Source organism: Melospiza georgiana, chromosome 24, assembly GCF_028018845.1.
Source record: "Melospiza georgiana isolate bMelGeo1 chromosome 24, bMelGeo1.pri, whole genome shotgun sequence".
Taxonomy (NCBI): domain Eukaryota; kingdom Metazoa; phylum Chordata; class Aves; order Passeriformes; family Passerellidae; genus Melospiza; species Melospiza georgiana.
In genome coordinates this window covers 9,635,949-9,654,480 of record NC_080453.1, presented here as the reverse complement: position 1 = coordinate 9,654,480, position 18,532 = coordinate 9,635,949, and the positions used below count along the sequence as shown (strand labels likewise).

Genomic DNA, 18,532 nt, shown 5'->3' with positions numbered 1-18,532 from the left:
TGCTTCGGAAAGGGGGGGTGTTGGCGTTAGGGGGACGCTGGTGCCTGGGAAAGGCGGGTGCCGAGGCAAGGCTGGCGGTGCAGATCCAGAAGAAAAACCGCAGGGTTTTCTCTTCGTGCCACCAGAGCACGGGGGAACCCCGCACTCCCTGCGTCCCAGAACGGGGGTCACTGGAGCAGTTCCTGGGGAGCACCGCTGCTCTTCGCCTTTAACGTGCGGACGGGCGGGGCCGCCGCGTGACGGCGGAGGGCGGGAGCGGGCGGAGGGAGGCGCGGCGCGGGGCTCGCGGCGCGGGGCTGCCGGCGCGGGGCGGTGCGCGGAGCCGGGCTGAGCCGGCACCCTGGGGCGCTCCGCAGGGGAGGAGCGGAGCCCCCGGTGCCCTCCGCACCATGCCCGAGCAGCTCAGCGTGGCCGACTTCTTGGCCGTTGCCAGCGAGGACCTCGGTTCCCCGGCCGCCGCCTTTGCCTCCAAGATGCAGAAGTGCCGGGGGGCCGTGGGGGCTCTGGAGGAGGTGAGCGAGGCCGGGGGGTGTGGTCGGGGGGTCAGACTGCGCATCCCGCCTGGGAGCATTCCCCGCATCCCGCCTGGGAACACCTCCGCACCAATAGGTGCTAGTCCCTTGATGCTTGCGCCTCCCTCGGTCTTCTGTTTTTTAGAGCCCACCCTTTCATCCCGAGACTACGCTGGTCATCCTGAATGCGTGGTTTGGGACCCTCAGATGGGGGGCCGTTTGTATCTCCCGAGCAGACCCATCGTACTTTTATGGGGAGCTAAGCCTGTCGAAATGAGCAAAGGCTTCAAGTGCCCCCCCCCCCCCCCCCCCCACGAGGCCAGGACATATCCCCCATCACCCCGAGGCCAGGGCGGCCTATTTCCTTATTTGTAGGGCCAGAGCATCCCCACCTGCCCCTCCCGGGGACCAGGACATGCCCTCAGAGAATCAGCCCCACATTTCTGTCCACTATCGAGCTCTTGTACTGGAACCAGCCCCGATGGGATGTGGTGTCGCCGGGGGGTCTCTTCCTTGGGGAGTATTTTCAACTTCCCCCAAAGTCATCGGCAGCCTTTTTGGGAAGGGTGAAGGTAGTGGGTTGCCTTCATCCTCCTCCCGCCTGGAATAAAGGCACTTTCCAGCTGGTCCTGTGGCTTTTGCCAACTCCTCTTAGCTAAGGAATGACTTTGAAGGAGAGCCAGAGCTGGCAGGGAGTGGGGGGCCCCCAGTGCCAGGGCTGCTGGAATACCTGGGGGCAATGGGATGGGTGTCCCATGCCTGGCGATCTGGGAACACACCATGTAGCATCTTGGTCTCCATCAGCACATGCTGGTCACTATCATGGATCCTCTTCCCAGTGGGGAAGGAGGAGGGAGCAGCAGGATTTTTGTTTGGCTGCTTGGAGAGGCTGTGGTTAAGGATGCAGGGATGGGGAGAGATGCGTCCCTCGGGAATGACAGGGAATCTCTGGGATTGGCTTAGTAAAGCTCCAGCAAGCATGAGAGATAGTTGGGAATTGTGACTGCTGTGTCATATGTGCCATGGAGGGCACAGGGCTGAACCCTCCATGCCACTAGAGGGTCTGGAGAGGAGGCCAACCTCCTGCTAGACCTTTGGCATGCCCCTGGTCCTAGCACGAGGGGAGAAGGGAAATCTGAGCAAACCAGCTTCCTGCTATCTTTGGAGCTGCAACATGGTGATAGCATGAGGCAAGGGGGATAATCAGTGGCGGATTTGGGGATCACTGCAGGAGGGGAGAGACGCTCTGTGACCAAACCGAGCCATAACCCACCCTGTCACCACCCCAAATACTGGCAGGTGGCTTGGTGAGCAGGAGGGAGCGAAGGATGCTGGTCGAACTCCAGTGACTGCTGAATGGGAAGGGATGGCTACATCCCACCAGGACCCTGGGACAAAGCATGGCCACCTGCACCCAAGATAGGAGCTGTTCTCAAATCAGGGGCAGGAGTGAGCAGGGAGAGGACTGGAGATTGCTGCTCAACACTAAGGAGACATCCTGATATTGCCCAGAGCTACTTTGTGCCTCAGTTTACCTGCTGGGATTAAAGAGGGTCCTCTCCCTGGGGTTTGTGGGACTTCAGGATCCCTGGGGCTGCTGCAGAGACAGAGCCTGAGGTCTCTGGAGTGGGCTTGGAAGGCTGAATCCAGCCCTTGGTGGTTGGTGCTGTGTGCACATCAGAGGGGACTGGGTACCTCTGGGCTAGGGCAGGGTGACATGGCAGAGGCTGCTGGCAGATGAGCTCCCAGCTCGCCCTGTCCCCCAGGGCAGTGCCACATACTGCTCCTGGCCTGACAGCTTGGCACCCTGGCTCTGGCACCCGCGGCGGCTCCTTCGCTGGGTAGCACGAGCCGGCAGCAGCGGAGGAGGGAGAAGAATGGCCTCCATTGAGCATCCTGCCTGAGGTCCCTCAGCTGCAAGCCCAGCTAGCTGTGGTGCAGGTATGCATTCATCCCTTCCTCCATCCCATGGGGAATTCCTCCTGCTGACATCCCTGTTATGCCGATGTCCTCAGCTGCCCCCTGACCAGAAGCACTCGAGCTGGGCCTGGGGGATGATGGATGCCATTGGGGGCTCCAGACATCTCTGCTCCTCCACTCCTGAGCAGCCAAGGACTGTGTTCCCAGCAGCCAGTCTGGTACATTGGGGATGCCAGTGCTGCCTGCAGGTGCCAGCAGCACTGTACAGTGATTCCCTCTGTGTTAACCACCCAAATACTTGTCTCTGCTTGCCCTGTGCCCATTGGTAGATGCACAGATCCCTTCCTGAAAGCCCTTGTGTCCTTCCCTGGATAATCCCTGCTCTGCACCAGCTCTGCATTCTGCATCCAGTACCTGTGAGCTGGCACCAGGATGAGCTGCTCCATCCTGGACACTTGAAAGGAGTGTCTTCCCACATTTTCCCAGTGATGCTTCCAAAGCATCTCATGCTACTGCTACCTCAGTTTCCCCTTCCTAAGACTCTGCCAGGTTTGCAAGCCTGGAGCATCCAGGCATCCAGCCCCAAGTTCCCCCAGAGGCAGGGAATATCTCTGCTCTGGAGAGTTTGGTGCATCTGGATGTGACACAGAGATGGGCCATGAGGGGCTTTGGTGCACCCCAACATTCTCCCCTCTGTAGATGCATTGCAAGACTCCTGAGCAGGGGCTTTGGCTCCCACCTCAACCCCAGTCTGCTCCAAGCCAGTTCATCCTGGCAGCATCCCATCTGACAGAGCAGTGCTGAAGTTGGGCTGACCCTGCTGTCAGGAAATCAGCCTTGACATCAGCCCGAAAACCTTCAACAGAGCTCAAGCAGAGAGAGAGCCTCTTTATTGTAATTCCTCCGAGGTTTCATCCCTGCCCTTTCTGCTGTTCACGCCCTCTAAATATTTCCAGCCTGTTATCATGGCTCTGGTACCTGCAGCCAAGCCACCCTTAACCCTTTCCTGATGCCGGGGCCAGCGTGTGCTCAGATGCTTGTGCTGGCAGCACCACAGCCCTTTGCCCTTGGGTTGCATGGGGTGAGTTTGTCACAGGGCTTGGTGGGGTTGAATTTGTTGTGGTGCTTAGGGGGCAAATCAGAGCTATACAGATAGGAAGAGATGGGAGGATGGGGAGAGCTGCAAACTAGAGCAGGATCTGAGTGATGGGGCTGCAGGGAGACTCATGGTGCTGGGGACTATGGGGCAAGATCATGCATGAGCTGGGGGGGTTTGGAAAGACACATTGCTCGTTGTGGGATTGTTGTGGTTTAGCACACAATCAGCGCAAGGGTTTATGGGACTTAGGTCCCCATCAGCAGGATGTGGGTCCTGTGAGAGCTGAGCACCCTCACACATCTCGCCTGGTTCTGAGCCATGGGGATGGGCTTATGTGATACATGATGCTTCAACTCCTCCTTGGTTGAAACAGTCCCTGCAAGACCCAGCAAGGCTGGCTTTCTATTAAGCTTTCTATGCTTAATAGAAGCTGCTGGGATCCAAAGAGCCTCTTACCTCCTCCTACTGTCTTGCTCAAACCCTCCTCTCTGTAGCCAGCCAAAGCCCTGCTTGGCAGCAAAGCTATTGGGATTACAGCCCTGGCAGGAGACCGGCTGGACGCTGTGGTTCCAGCATCCCAGGATGCCTCCAGCTCCTTTCCCAGCCCTGGGAGCTTGGATTGCACCCCACACATCTGCACAGTAGAGTTGCAGCCTTTCCAAAGGCCAGCTGGGCTGGGGGAGTGGCAGCCATGCTTGGCTAATGAGCTCCATTTGTTTTCTCTCTTTGCTATTGCAGAGCCTGGATGGGGACCAAGCTGTGCTCCAGAGGATCAGGAAATATGTGAAAGCTATTCACATCTCCGGGCTCAGTGAGTTGGGCTTAGGGAGATGATGGGCATTCCCAGAGCATGGGGCTGTGGTTGTGTGATAGCCCCATCCTCCACCAGCAATGGTCACAACCGGGCAAACCCAAAAAAAGTAAGGAGGTGGATGCTAGCTGCTGGTGGAACCACACGATATGACCTGATAATTTGCTTAGATGCAAAAAACTGTCTGAAATATATATGAAAAGGAAAAATTGAGAACCTTAAGGAGGTTTTTTGTGGCACTGCTGCTGTCCTGCATTAGGATTGGGCCAGCTCTGTTAGAAGGGGTTGGAGAGATGGTGTGCCCCTAATGTGTTGGGTGCTGCAGGGTCACTGCATGTCCCTCTTTGGTGTCTCTCCATACAGCCCACGTGGAGAATGAAGAACAGTACAGTGAGGCCCTGGAGAACTTTGGCAACAACCACCTCTCCCAGAACAACCATGAGCTCTCTACCGGCTTCCTAAACCTGGCGGTCTTCACCCGTGAGGTCACTGCACTCTTCAAGAACCTGGTGAGCTGTCCCACATCCACTTGGATTTGGAATCCCCCACCAAACAGTGCAGCTCCCCTCCTTCCAATTTAGCTGCCCTCCACCACATGCAGCAATCCCTACCTCCTACCTTGGGCTCAGGGACATATTCCCAGTGCTCTCAGACCATCTGATACCCTCGTTACTGGATTTATAGCTCACTCCCAGCCCCCTGGGGCCATTGACACTGGGATCTAATGGGAAGCTGGGGCTGCTATTTTCATTTTTCCCTTTTTTCTTGCTTTCTGTTTTTTTCTCACATCAATTGCATCTCTGATCTTGCTTGCCAAGAGTAAATCAAAGCCATGCTGGGCTGCACAGTGGGGCCATGGGGAGCAGGCAGAGGCGGCTGTGAGCCGGGCCAGGAATGGCTCCGATGGAAAACTCAGGTCCTGAATGGAGCTGGCTTCGTGCATGCCCAGCAGCAAATCCCTGGGGGGGTCCCATGTCACCCCCTCTCTGTTCACTTTCAAATCCCCCTCTCCAAAGGGTGTTTTTGGCCCCTGGCTCTGCTTAAAGAGGAAATTGATTTCTGCTGCCCTTCCCCCAGCAAGAATTTCAGATTTTTTGTGTGTTCCTCTCCCAGTTACCCCAATCTGGGCCTCCCTCCTCCTCCCCTTCCCCATCCTGGCTGTCATAGCCTGCTGGACTCCCATGCTCCAGTAGAGCTCTGCAGAACTATCCTGATGGAGGAGTTGGACCAGTTCTGAGGGTCTCCACCTCCTGCCCCAAATGATGCTGAGTGAGTTCTGTGCCAAAACCAGATCTAAAAAGCTGTTTCCCCTCCTAGAGTCTCCCTGGAGTACCCCATTACCCCTGGTTTGGGGGTGGTCCTGTGCCCTGGGGCTGGCTTTCTCCTCAGGTGCTGCAGAGGACCAAAACCCTTTACAAGAAATCTGGGTACACTGGGGAAGTCCCATGTGGGTGCTGGAGCTTCTCTCACAGCTCTAAAATGGGGTGCTGCTCCATGGGCTGCATGGATGGAGGCCAGGACAGCAGAGGGCTCCCATGTCCCCACCACAGACCCCTGCACAGCACTGGTAGGGGTAGTAGTGGCTGCACTGCTATCCCCAGATCCCAAAAAATGGAGCCATTTTGGGAAGACCCTTTGACATGGGTGAGCTCTTTGTATCACAGGACCATGGAGGGGCTGGTCGTGCTGCTGGTTGCTGGAGACAGGAGCGGGGACAGGGATGAGGTGTCAGTGGGGGAAGACAGCTTTGTTTTCGGCAGCTGTGCTGCTGGTGTGGTTTGTGGGAAGGGCCACATTCGTCAGACATCTTGCAGCCAGTTCCAACAAGCCCCGGCGTGCCCTCTGCCAGGATCCTGGATTCAGCCACCCTCCAGCCTCTTTAACCCTTCCTGGGGCAGTGACAGAGTTGGGGGGGAGGTCCCTGGCACTGGGGAAGACCTGGGGCTCCAGCTCCCTGACTTCCCTCACCGTGGGATGGCCCTATGTCTACCTTCTGCAGGTGCAGAACCTGAATAACATCGTGTCCTTCCCCCTGGACAGCCTGTTGAAGGGGCAGCTGAAGGATGGCCGCCTGGTAAGTCCTGTCCCCAGGGTCACTCATTTGGTGACATTCTGCAGTGAGACCTCTTGGCCCATTTAGTGCCACCGGCTCTTTTGCTTTCCCTGACTGCTGCCACCCCCTTTTTCCTTTGCCACAGGATTCCAAGAAGCAGATTGAAAAGGCCTGGAAGGATTATGAGACCAAAGTGTAAGTAGCATGCTGCCTCTGGCAAAATCTACCTAATCCCACTCTGCAGAAAGGTGTTTTGTCCCTGGACTGGAGCCAGGCACCAATGGTGCCAGTCTGTCATGGAGAGGGTTCTGGTCCAGCTTTTCCCAAAGGGGAAAGGGAGAGGGGCTGGAGAGGGCCTGGAGATGTTTCTCCTTCTCCCATCCCCACTGTAGCCTCCTGCATGGGACACCCCTCAGAGCAGGGATGTCCCCAGCCCACCTTCATCCCATTCCACAGGGGAAAGATGGAGAAGGAGAAGGAACGAGCCCGCGTGGCCGGGGTCATCCAGGCTGAGCCAGCAGCAGCGGAGGTGGTCGAGGACATGCAGAAGGAGCGGCGGCTCTTGCAGCTCCACATGTCTGAGGTGGGGGCTGTGCCAAGGGGACTGGGGACTTGTCCCACCAGGAACAGAGTCCCAGGGGGCACAGGGGCCCTCTCTGCTAGAAGCTGTGCAGGGACATCAGAGCCTCTCCCAGTATCTGACACCAAAGCAGCCCCACCTGTGTGCTGTGGGGGACCCTTGTCTGTCCCCTGCTCCCTGTGCCCCAGCATAGTCCCAGCTCGGGAATCTCCATGCCATGCCATGCCATGCCATCCCATCTCCCTACTGAGGTCCCTGTGGGATGCAGCTCCAAATGGCACCCATGGTGCCCCACAAGGGTGGCCTCGGGGTTCCTTCCATGTCCCCCCAGCTCCACTCCTACCCTTCCTTGGGTGGCATTTGGGTAAAAAGTAAGCTTTTTGGCTAACATCCGTGAGGTTGCCTTTGTGGTTTTTGCCTATCCTCAAAACTGCTCCTGGCTTTGATGAAGGAGGTCACAAGTCACCCCAGATCCTTGTCAATTCTGGGTCCTTGCAGTCCAGGCTCAAGAGGTCAGATTGGAATAAATGAAGAAGACTCAATTTCAAAGCCCTGCAGCAATGAGGAACCCAAGTGTCCTGGCTCCAGACACTCAGCAGCCCCATAGACTTGCAGGGTGGCAGAGCAGGAAACAAGTCTGCCATGGGATGTTCCTGAGGTGCCGCCCCATGCCTGCCCAGCAAAGAACAGGGGTTGTGGGTAGGAGGCTGTGCCTGCCTCGGAGCTGGGACGCGGCCAGATGAGTCACTCCCTTGAATAGCTCCACTGTGGGATAAATAACAGCACATGGAGAGGTGGGAGCTGGAGCAGGGCATGTGCACCCGTGTTTCTGCATGCATGAGAGCTGCCAGCATTGGCCCTGGAAATGGGAGGGCAGTTCTTCTGGGGGGCTGGGGGCCCATATGATGCACACAGGTTTATTGGAAAGTTGGTTTTGCTACTTCCAGGGTCCTGTTTCACTCCATGGAGTGGTGGTGTCTCCTCATTGTGGGCCATTTCACACCCTCAGGGCTGTGGGAGCAGTTGGACATGGGCCCAGGGCTGCTGGGAGCATCCCTTTGTTCGCAGGTCCCAGCCACCGCTGCCTGGGATGCTCTGCTGCCACTGTCACCGTGGGATGTGGGTGGCAGGGCAGGGACATCCCACAGGAGCTGGGCACACGTGGCCTTTTCTATGTGGGACGTGCTCCCTGACGTTGACTTGGCCTCTCCAGCTGTCATGGAGCACTTCAACAGCCGTGCCCAGTCCCGTGACCCCTCAGGGTGTCTGCAGTGCCTGGGGCATGGGGAGGCTCCATTCCAGGAGCTCTGTCTCACCCTGGAAAACCCCCACAGCTCAGGGCTGCCTCCCCTCACTCCCCATTCAAAACCATTCCAGCAGCTGGAGAGGAGCTTGCAGGGGAAAATCTCTTCCCCTCCTTCTTTTACTTAGGGTGAGCTAGAGTCAGTGTGTTTCCTTCCCTGCTTACAGCTGATGGATGGGTTTGATGCATAAAGCTGAAATTCCCCATCCCACGAGGCACCCCAGCAGACCTCCAGTGCTGGTGTGCTGCAGGTGCTCACTTCTTGGAATCTGATTTTTTGGGAATAAAAGGGCCATACCTTCAAAAACATTTGGCCTTTTTTGTTGTGTTTTTTCTTTCCTTCACAAGCAGCCTTGAGTTTTGGTTATTTATTAACTCCAGAAGTAATGAGCAGTGGGAGAAGCATGCTTGGCTGGAAAGCCTGGAGGCCTGCCTCAGTCCTTGAACTTTCCATGTCTTGGAGGACTTCCAGAGCCAGGTTTTTGAGGGTGGTCCCCAGCGAGCTGCCTTCAAATCCAACATCATGACTTGACTTCTTGAAACCCAGCCAGTGTTTTAACCTTCCTCCCTGTGCTGGGAAGGGAATCAAGGGCTAGGCAGGCTCTTGCTCTTTCCTCTGGGTTATTCTCAGCTGGTCCTTGTCTCTGTCACCTAACCAGGTGTTTTCTCCCCCTCCAGTACCTGCTAAAAGCCAGAGAGTCTCAGATGAAGCAGGGACCAGATTTCCTGCAGAGCCTCATCAAGTTTTTCCATGCTCAGCACAAGTAGGTGCCACCTGGGTCAAGATGGGGCTGATTGTCACCCTTGGGTGGTCCCCTGAGGGTCTGGGGTCTTCTGCTCTCATCCCAGAGCCATAAAGCTGTTAGTGGAGATACTGGGCAGAGCCCATCACTTCTCAGTTTTCTCTGGGGAGTTGAAATGTGCTTTGTTGTCTTGAGAAGCTGTAAACGTGTCCATGGGGCAGTGGGAGGGGCATTGGCTTGAGATGTATCTGATTATTTGGTTTCTGGATAGATTTCCAGGGATGAGCTCAGCTGAGCAGCTCTGGCTTTAGCCATGGGGCTTGTAACAAGAGTGTTTGGAGTGAGGATCCACATCCCCTTGCCTTTCCCGTTGCTCCGTGGGGCTGGAATAGCAGTGTGTGGGAGTCATCATCTCCTGCAGCTCTGAAGTGGGGAAACTGAGGCAGTTTGAGACTGTCGTGGTGGTCAAAAGCATGTCTTTGACTGGGACTGTGACCCAGGGACCCCCCAGAATGTGGCTTTTGGCAGCACTGCTCCCCAGTGAGTTGAGCTGGGATTAAGCAAGAGGCCAATCCTGCATGCCAGACCTCCCAAATATTTGGGGTATCCAAACCCCATGGGCTAGGCTTGGCCTTTGCTGGGCTCTCTCCAGATCCCCGTAGCCAGGGAGCCACAAAGCAAGTACCAGGGAGGGGATCGCCATGATCTCCTGCCACAATTTCTCTAAAAACCCTCTTTTTTCCTCCATCTTCCTCATCTGCATCTTAATCACCCTCAACAAACACCCAGTTTCTTCCAAGATGGCTGGAAGGCTGCCCAGAATCTCTACCCCTTCATTGAGAAGCTCGCCGTGTCCCTGCATGCGGTAAGGCCTTCACGCTGCCGTGCAGTGCCCTCAGCCTGTCCCCCGGGATGCCCCCATCCCCGTGCCAGCCCTGGCCAGCACCTGTGCTGAGGGCAGCCCTGAGGGCAGCTGCTCCCTCCGCAGCTGCGCCAAGCACAGGAGGAGGAGGTGAAGCAGCTCACGCAGACCCGTGATTCCCTCCGCAACATCCTGCAGCTGGAGAACAAGGAGGTGAGACTGCAGGATGGGCAGGGAAGAGCTGGGAAGGAGCATTGGGAGGTGCTGGGTACGCTGGGGTTAGTTTGGGAGAGGGGAGCTGGGTTAACTTCTCCAGGGACCTGGAGACATTTGGATGCTAGGAGGGCATGGGGCTGTCTGGCATCTTCTGGACACACTGCACCCCTGTAAGGACAAGGTCACCTGGGGCAGCAGCCACCTCTGTGCCTCTCACTTTGCTTTTTTATTGTCTTTTTTTCAGGAAAACTTGAACAGGAAGAACTCTGGCAGCGGCTACAGTATCCATCAGCACCAAGGCAACAAGCAGTATGGGACAGAGAAGTCAGGATTCCTGTACAAGAAGAGTGATGGGTGAGGATGAGTGTTATCCCGGAGAGCTCTTGCCTTCGTCCTGATATTGTCAGTGCTCGTGGGAGGTCTAGAGCTGAAATCCAGCTCACAGGACATTTAGTATTCTATGAGTTAGAAAAAGCATAACCCCATGTCCAGAACTCCCATCAGGCCTCTGCATGGCTGGTTTGGGATGTGGATGTGGGTGATTGCAGCTGTGCAATCCTCACTCCTCCTCTTCCTTCTTCTCAGGATCCGCAAAGTGTGGCAGAAGAGGAAGTGTGGTGTGAAGTATGGCTGCCTGACCATCTCCCACAGCACGGTGGGGAGCGTGGGGGCTGCAGACCTGACCCTTTTTTGTGCACCCTTTGGGGCTTAATGTCCATTGGATTTCAGGTTTAATTTTGCCAAAACTGATCACAAATCTGCCTGGCTTAAAAATCAATGCAGGATGAGACTGGACTGTTCAAAGAAAGTCCCCTGTATCTGACAGGGGTCCCAGGGTGGTGCCCCGTGTCTGTCCATGGGAGAGGAGGCGATCCTGGTGGGGACAGACAGACGGACAATGCGGGTCCAGACGAACCCAAAGGGGACGGGCTGGTTGGGAGGGAAGGGCTGCCCCCTGGCGGTGCAGGCTGGAAACTGCAGGAGGGGCAGAGGCCCCTCTTGGTGCCGTGTTCTTCTGCAAAGGGTTCCTGTTCTTCTGAAATGAGTCAGACAGGGTCTAATTGGCATGGTTATCCCGAGAGAAACCATCTGTGGTGGTGGTTGTACCACCACAGTTGCCCCTGGAGATGGTGATGCCCATCCCATTCATTCCTGGTCCTTTAACCCACCTCGGTCCTCTCACCCTGCAGATAAACCGTCCCCCTGTGAAGCTGAACCTCCTCACCTGCCAGGTGCGGCCCCATGCCGAGGAGAAAAAATGCTTTGACCTGGTGACACGTGAGTACCTGGGATGAGGTGCAGTGACTGGGGTGTGAGGTGTTTGACCTGGAGGTGGAGGCTTTGGTGGGACCTTTCCCTTTTTGGAGTGGGTTTTCCCTCTGAAACACAGTGTCACCCTCTTTAATCTGGCTCTGGGTGTCTTCCTGGCTGTCTTTACAGATGAAGGACCAATCCAGTGAGTGCTAGAAAGCTGAGACAAAAAGAGATTGTGACAGGGCTCAGGTGATGGGAGAGTGATGTGCAGTGATTTAATTTGTAATTAAGCAGCTCCTTTGAAGAGATTTCAGCTTATTCCTCAGCATCCCTAGACCACAGAATCCTAGAATGGTTTAGATTGGAAGTAGCCTTAAAGACTGTTTTGTTCCACCCCTGCACTGTGGGCAGGGATATCTTCCACTAGACCAGATTGCTCCAAGCCCTGTCCAAGCTTAAACAATTCAAGGGATGTGGCAGACACAGCTTCTCTCCTTTCACCTTCTCTCTTCTCTCCCCATCCCTACAGACAACAGGACATATCACTTCCAAGCAGAGGATGAGCAAGAGTGTGTTGTGTAAGTGCCACAGCCCATCCCTCCTCCTTGACATGCCAGATCCTGCTCTGCCTTCCTCATCCTCCTCTTCCTCCTCCCTCCTGCCCAGGTGGGTCTCAGTGCTGCAGAACAGCAAGGATGAAGCCCTGAGCAATGCCTTCAAGGGGGATGGGGGCAGTGGCGGGGTGGCAGCAGGCACTGGGGTGGACGGCGGCATGCAGGAGCTCACCAGGCTGGTTATCAGTGAGGTGAAGAACATGCCAGGAAACAAGCAGTGTTGTGACTGCGGTGCCCCAGGTATGTCAGGGCCTGGAGTGTCCCCCCCGCCCTGGGTGTGAGTCAGGGTTCATGGGGGTCGCAGCGTCTTTGGGGGCTGGGCATGCCGCTGAGCCCCGCGCCGCTCCCACTGCAGATCCCACGTGGCTCTCTACCAACCTTGGCATCCTGACGTGCATCGAGTGCTCTGGCATCCATCGGGAGCTGGGTGTGCATTATTCCCGCATCCAGTCCCTCACTCTGGATGTTCTCAGCACCTCTGAGCTGCTGGTAAGCTGCTTTCTGAGCCCAGAGATCTCCTGGCACCCTGGGAACCACTCTCTGTGTGTCCCAAACCTCCTGTGACACAGGGTTAATTTCTTCTTCTCCATCCCATCTGTCCCCAGTTTGCTCCAGGGCTTGCAAACTTGCCTCAGTTTCCCCAGTGCAGTGGTGTGGGCAAGGGGGGCTCTGCAAAGCTGTTTGCTAAGCAAGGGGCTGCTGGCAGCTCCCCAGGATTTTCTGCCTCCTAAAATAGATTTCCACTGCCGTAAAAGAGCATCATCCTGGCAAAGATGCTGCTCTGGGAAAGCCCTGGATGGATCCAATGGATTCCTTCCTTCTGGGATGGGATCTGGCTGGAACAGTGTGAGTGTGACCAGGAGGGTTTATGTCCCTCTTTTCTCCTCTCTCCCTAGCTGGCTGTTAGCATTGGGAACACTCGTTTCAATGAGATCATGGAGGCCGCACTACCCACACAGGACTGTCCCAAGCCTTCAGCCAGCAGTGATATGTGAGTCAGGGACTTGGGTGTGCTGGGAAGAAGAGGAGGAGAAGGAAAAGGAGTGCATGGTGTGTGCTCTGTTCTTGTCCCCTTGCTGCCTTTGCCCATCTAAGACAGCTCTTGGATGAGGCATCCTGGTGTCATTGCTGGATTGTGGTTGGGGATCTGCACCTCTTTGGAGACTTACCCTTGATCCTGAGGCTTCAGGAGGAGGCAGGAGCACAGGGCTCCACAGCCCGTCTCCATGCCCATCTAAGCCCCCCTTCTGGCAGGGCTGCGCGCAAGGAATACATCATGGCCAAGTACATGGAGCGACGCTACGTGCAGAAAAGCAGCCAGGACAACCCCCACGGCCTCTGGGAAGCCATTCAAGCCCGTGACCTCCTGGCCCTGCTCAAGGCCTTTGCCGAGGGGCATGACCTGACCAAGCCCCTGGCCAGCCCTGAGGGTCAGGTGAGGCCTGCACCCAACAGGGAATGGATTTTCCCTCTCTGGGTGGCTGTTCTCTGGGGTGCCTTGGGCTTTGGGAAGGGATATGCTGGTTGGAAGGTGAGCATCCTTAGGTCCAGCTTTCTTTTCTCCTACACACAGGAGATGAAGTATTGTTGAGGCTAGCTCTCCTCTCCCTTCCATATCTTGGGAGATGAGCATACATGTGTCCAGCACTCCTTTTCCCTTCATTCAGGGGGGAAGATGAGCATTCTTGGATCCAGTACTTCTTTTCACTTTTTCCTGAGGAAAGATGAGCACTCTCAGGGTCATCTCTCCCTCCCATCTCTTGGCAGGATGCAGGCGAGCTGCCGCTGCACGTGGCCGTACGCCATGCCGACAGATCATCCCTTCCCTTGGTGGACTTCATCATTCAGAATGGGTGTGTCCCCAAGGGCTCCCAGTGTTCCCTGCCCCTCTCTCTCACGGGAGGAATGTACAGGGTGCTTGTATCAAAGCCTTGACTTTCCTGCTGTTGGCCCTGCACAGGGGAACGCTGGACCGAGTGACACAGAATGGGAACACGGCCTTGCACTACGGTGCACTCTATAACCAGCCCAACTGCCTCAAGCTGCTCCTGAAAGGGAAAGCCACCTTCACCACAGGTATAAGCTTGGGACAGAGGTTTTGGGGTTCTTTGGTGGGAGTGGTAAGGCTGCAAATTGGATTTGTCCCCCTTTTGTCCCTTGGGCAGTGAATGCGGCAGGCGAGACAGCTCTGGATGTGGCGAGGAGGCTGAAGTACAGCGAGTGTGAGGAGCTGGTAGGTGGGATGGAGGAATGGGGGAGAAGCTCAGAGTGGGGAGAAGGGATCAAGTGCCTGAGGAGGACTGGCATGAAGGTGGGGGGCTTTTGGAACGTGTCCCTCCAGTGCCGAGACCCCTGTGGGCTGCCCCATGCCTAGATCCTCCTGACCTGCCCTGTCCCTCTGACAGCTGGAGCAGGCGCAGGCAGGGAAGCTATCTCTGCAGATCCATGTGGACTATGACTGGGAGCCCCTATCAGAGTTGCCCTATGACAGTGAGGATGAGCTGGAGGAGAAGGTACTGTGGGATGTGGGGCCTCCACATCCCCAGTAAGGGAGCTGTGGGAGTGCACACCCTTTTGGGGGGCTGGTGGCCGCGGGACATCCCTGGAGCTGTGTGTGTACCCCCAGGTGAGCCCCCTCCAGCGCTCCTTCAAGGGCACATCACCACTGGCCGCCAGCCCGCTGCCTGCCTGCCCCCAGACCCGCTGGAGCTGCATGGGAATGGACATCACCAACAAGACCTACGAGAGCATCCTGGTGCCCTCGCGCACGGCGCCCCGCCGGGCTCACAGCGAGGAGATCCCCCCGCCACTGCCCCTCAAAAACCCTACGCGGGGCAGCTCTCGCCCCAAACCCAGCCACAGCCCCACCGGTGAGTTGGAGGAGGAGGTCATCATGGTGGGGCTGTGCCTTCCCCCAGAGACCAAGTTTGTTCTCCCCATTGCGTGTGTCCCCCCAGAGCGCCCTGAACTGCCCCGGCAGGCATCGGATCCCCACTGGTCTGGGCCAGCGGAGGCAGCAGCACCACACAGCCTGCCCTGTGCCAGCAGCACGGGTGCCCTGGATGGCACTCCTAGCACCCGCAGCCCCACCGAGAGCCAGTGGGCAGCCTACTGGGAAACCCGCTCCGAGACGGACACGAGCAGCAGTCGGCGGGGGCCAGAGCTGAGTCCCCCACCCACACAGCCCCTGCCAGGCAGCACAGTCCCTGACATCCCCCCTGTCAAGTTTGGGTAGGGACCCTGCTCCAGACTGGGGTTGCACTTGGTTTTGGGAGATCATTGTATGGTGCTGGTGGGTGAACTTCAACCTCTGCCACCCCCATGGGCATGGAGAATCGCTGTGAAGCAAAAGGGTCCCCACCCTCTGGGATCTCCAAAGAAGCTGATGGTGACCCTGGGATGCAGGAGACAAGGGCAGCTATGGGGATGCTGGGTTGTCCTTGGAGACAATGATGCAGATTATTTGGGAGGACACCAAGATCCTCTGCCAGTTATCATACGTATTTTTTCTCTCCTTTGGGAAAATGTGGTGGGATGGGCTCATTTGAGGGAGTTTGGGTGCTGGGGACCCTTTTCATCAGCAGCAAGGGGGCTGTGGGTGAGATCCAGGTCCCATGGGGGAAGCCCTAACCTCCCTGAGACCTCACAGGATGGAGAACAGGGTGGGGGAAAGCAACAGCAGACAGGGGGATGACACTGTTCCCACTGTCACCCACAGCTCAGAGAGCACCCGCTCGTACCGGCGCATTGGTGGCATGGTGGGCAAAATGGGATCAGCTGGGTCCCCCCAGAGCCCTGGTGGCCCTGAGGACCCTGCTGTCAGCAAGCTGCCCCCTGTGCCCATGCCCAGAAGATTTGCTCCGGTAGGTGCAAATCCTCCTCTGCATCCCCAAGTGTCCTGGCTCCTCTTATCCTGGGGTGGCAGATGGAGTGATCAGGGGGTCCTATCCCTGTTGCCACCTTTTGGATGGCTTCGGGGGGTATCTCACCCCCTTTTGATCCCATTTCAGGCCAAGAGGAGGCAGAAGCGAGTAAAGGCAGTGGCTGACTGCAAGGGAGACAAGGCACGAGAGCTGACCTTCTCCAAGGGGGAGGTCATCGTGGTGACACGGGAGGAGGACGAGCAGATCTGGGTGAGTCAGCATGGCATGGGCAGCTGCTGGTCCTGGTCCTTTCCCCCCTCCAGTTCTTTTCTGAAGGAGGCTGGGTTTTTCTGGGGGGGCACAGATGGGGAATTTCTGCCCCATGTATGCATGAAGGAGGGCTAGGAGGGCTCCGCTGATGTGTCACCACAGCTTTGCCTCTCTAAATGCCTGTTGGAATTGAGCAGGGAAGAAGTTCTGGGGCTGATATCTCAAGATGAGACTTGCACTCCCCTGAACCCTCTTTCTGCACCCCCAGGTTGGCTTCATCGAGGGTGATGGCTCCCGTACTGGAGTCTTCCCTGCCAGCTTCGTCCACCTCTTGCAAGACTGACCGTTTGGGGGTGGCCCATTTGTCACTGTCCCATTGACTGGGAGTAGAGCCAGCTCCCTGCTAGGGGCTTGGTAGAGCCAGGCCAAAGGGACATGTGCCCAGGATCCTGGCATGAGACCACTGCCCTCCAAGGGGGCCCTGAGATCCCCTGCACTGGGAAAACCGTCCATGGATGGCAGCAGTGGGGGGCTGAGGAGCAGAGAATGGGCATGCTTGCTGCACTGGTGGGCTGAAGTTTCTGTGCCAGCCCCTGGTCCCGCTGCTCTTCTGTCATTCCTGTGGTCTCTGCCCATCACTTGGGTTTTCTTCTTCCTTCTCTGCAAGGAATTTGGGATGGGGGAGCTGTATTTGGTATCCCCTACCCTCTGCCAGGTAGTCATGAAGCCTCCTCCTCATCCTGGGGCAGCCATGGACCACCAGCCTCCTTCTGTACCCCAACTGTGAAGCCTTTGGGATGGGCAAGAAATAGGAGAGGGGTTTTTTTTTGTGTCCATCCCCCACCCCAGGTTCTGGGAGCTGCCTGGACTGGTGGAGTTCAAGGATGCTGCAAAGCTTCTCCAAAACTGATAGCAAAATGCCATTCCTTGATTTGGAGGGCAGGGGATGTTTCAGGTGCTACCACAGAGCCCCTGCCCCATGTCCCTCAATCACTGCCCCTTCCCTGGGGGGGGGGGGGTCTCAGAGGGGGTTTTGCAACTTTTTCTAGGACCTGCAAACCCCTGTAGCAGTGTCCCCTGGGAGCCACCTGCCTCCATACCCCCTTGCTTTACCCTTCTCATTTCTGTGTCAGATGCTTCATCTCAAAAAAAGTCTTTTTTAAAGTCTTTTCTGTCTGATTTCTAATAAACCATCATTTTTTAAGCACCTGGGAGTGTGTTGGGGGGTACAACCCCTGCCCTGCCATCCCCAGCATGGTGATGCTGCTGATGTGTTCCCAAGGCTCCCAGTCCCTGGCATGTGTGATCACCCTTGGGGGCAGCCCTGTGGGGCTAGCTGGGACATGGATCCAGAGCAGGATGCTCATACTACAGCCCCCCCATGTGCGTGCTGGAGCAGGGACAAGCAAGGATGGCAAGGTTGTTGCCACCTACAAATCCCAGTGGCTTGTGCCCCGTATTGCTGCCTGTCCAGCCAGGCCTGAGGGGCTCCTGCTCCTGCCCCAGGCTGGCACACTATCAACTGGCTCTGCTGGCGCACCACCTATGCTGTGCTTCAAAGACTGCAGCGTGTCATTTGTCATCGCACAATCACGGAATGTTGGAAGGGGCCTTAAAGATCGTTCCGTCCACCCCAATGTAGGGGGGACACCTTCCTCTAGACCAGGCGGGTTGCTCCAAGCCTGTCCATCCTGACCTTGGACATTTCCAGGGATGGGGTATTCTCAGTACCAAAATACTCCAATATGTGGAGTACTCCAGTATAAGAACTATTCCTGTATAGTGGAATTCCACATATATTGGAACATTCCAATGCATGGAGTATAAAGATTATTCCCCCAGGGCTCTTGCTGCTGGATCAGCTTTGGGAAAAACAGAGCCTGCGGCACACTGTACCCGTGCCCCTGAGGATTCCCAACCTCAGCCATGCCGATGGCCAAGCCCCATCCCGGGCCCTGTGCCTGCCCGGACTCCCCACGGCCGCGAGCGCCCCAGGGCGCGCCTCCTCCGCTCCTGCAGCCGTGGCTCTCGACTATATTTAGCCCTCCCCCGTGCTATTTTGCTTTCCTGGCAGGAGTTTATAACTGGCCGGGACAGCCCCACCTCCTTTCTGCTTTCTCTCCCTTCCCTTCTCTTCCCTTCCTGTCCCTTTCCCCCTTTTCCCCTCCTCTCTGCTCCCTCCCACCCCGCTGCCCAGGACCCCATGTCAGCAGTGCCCAGCTGTGTCCACAGCCAGTGTCCTGCTCCGCTGGAGCCCCCGCCATGGGGCCCGCTGAGGAGCTGGTCCGGATTGCCAAAAAATTGGATAAGATGGTGGCCAGGAAAAGCACGGTAAGGTGGCTGAGCTCCTCGGGGCATGTGCGCATATTTAAACATACAAATTTACACGTGTACATATTTACACACATGCTTATTTACACACTTGCTTGTTT

The 18,532-nt window shown here is 56.6% G+C and overlaps 1 protein-coding gene across 2 annotated transcripts; it reads left to right on the top strand.

Moving 5' to 3' along the window:
- The first annotated feature begins 304 nt into the window (after positions 1 to 304).
- On the top strand, positions 305 to 18,458 carry ASAP3 (ArfGAP with SH3 domain, ankyrin repeat and PH domain 3). Of its 2 annotated transcripts, none has more exons than XM_058040126.1 (26): positions 305 to 512; positions 4,270 to 4,342; positions 4,706 to 4,851; positions 6,342 to 6,416; positions 6,541 to 6,590; positions 6,852 to 6,978; positions 8,957 to 9,042; positions 9,811 to 9,886; positions 10,010 to 10,096; positions 10,344 to 10,453; positions 10,685 to 10,754; positions 11,290 to 11,377; positions 11,883 to 11,931; positions 12,020 to 12,207; positions 12,323 to 12,456; positions 12,864 to 12,958; positions 13,222 to 13,402; positions 13,735 to 13,820; positions 13,928 to 14,043; positions 14,133 to 14,200; positions 14,373 to 14,480; positions 14,594 to 14,837; positions 14,925 to 15,198; positions 15,686 to 15,830; positions 15,978 to 16,100; positions 18,298 to 18,458. In XM_058040126.1, exons 1-26 carry the CDS (start codon positions 390 to 392, stop codon positions 18,433 to 18,435), a joined length of 3,060 nt encoding a protein of 1,019 aa, XP_057896109.1. In that variant the 5' UTR covers positions 305 to 389; the 3' UTR covers positions 18,436 to 18,458. The 2 variants fall into 2 exon arrangements, with proteins under 2 accessions (XP_057896109.1, XP_057896110.1); XM_058040127.1 differs by lacking the exon at positions 18,298 to 18,458 and adding an exon at positions 16,369 to 17,305.
- Positions 18,459 to 18,532: the final 74 nt, after the last annotated feature.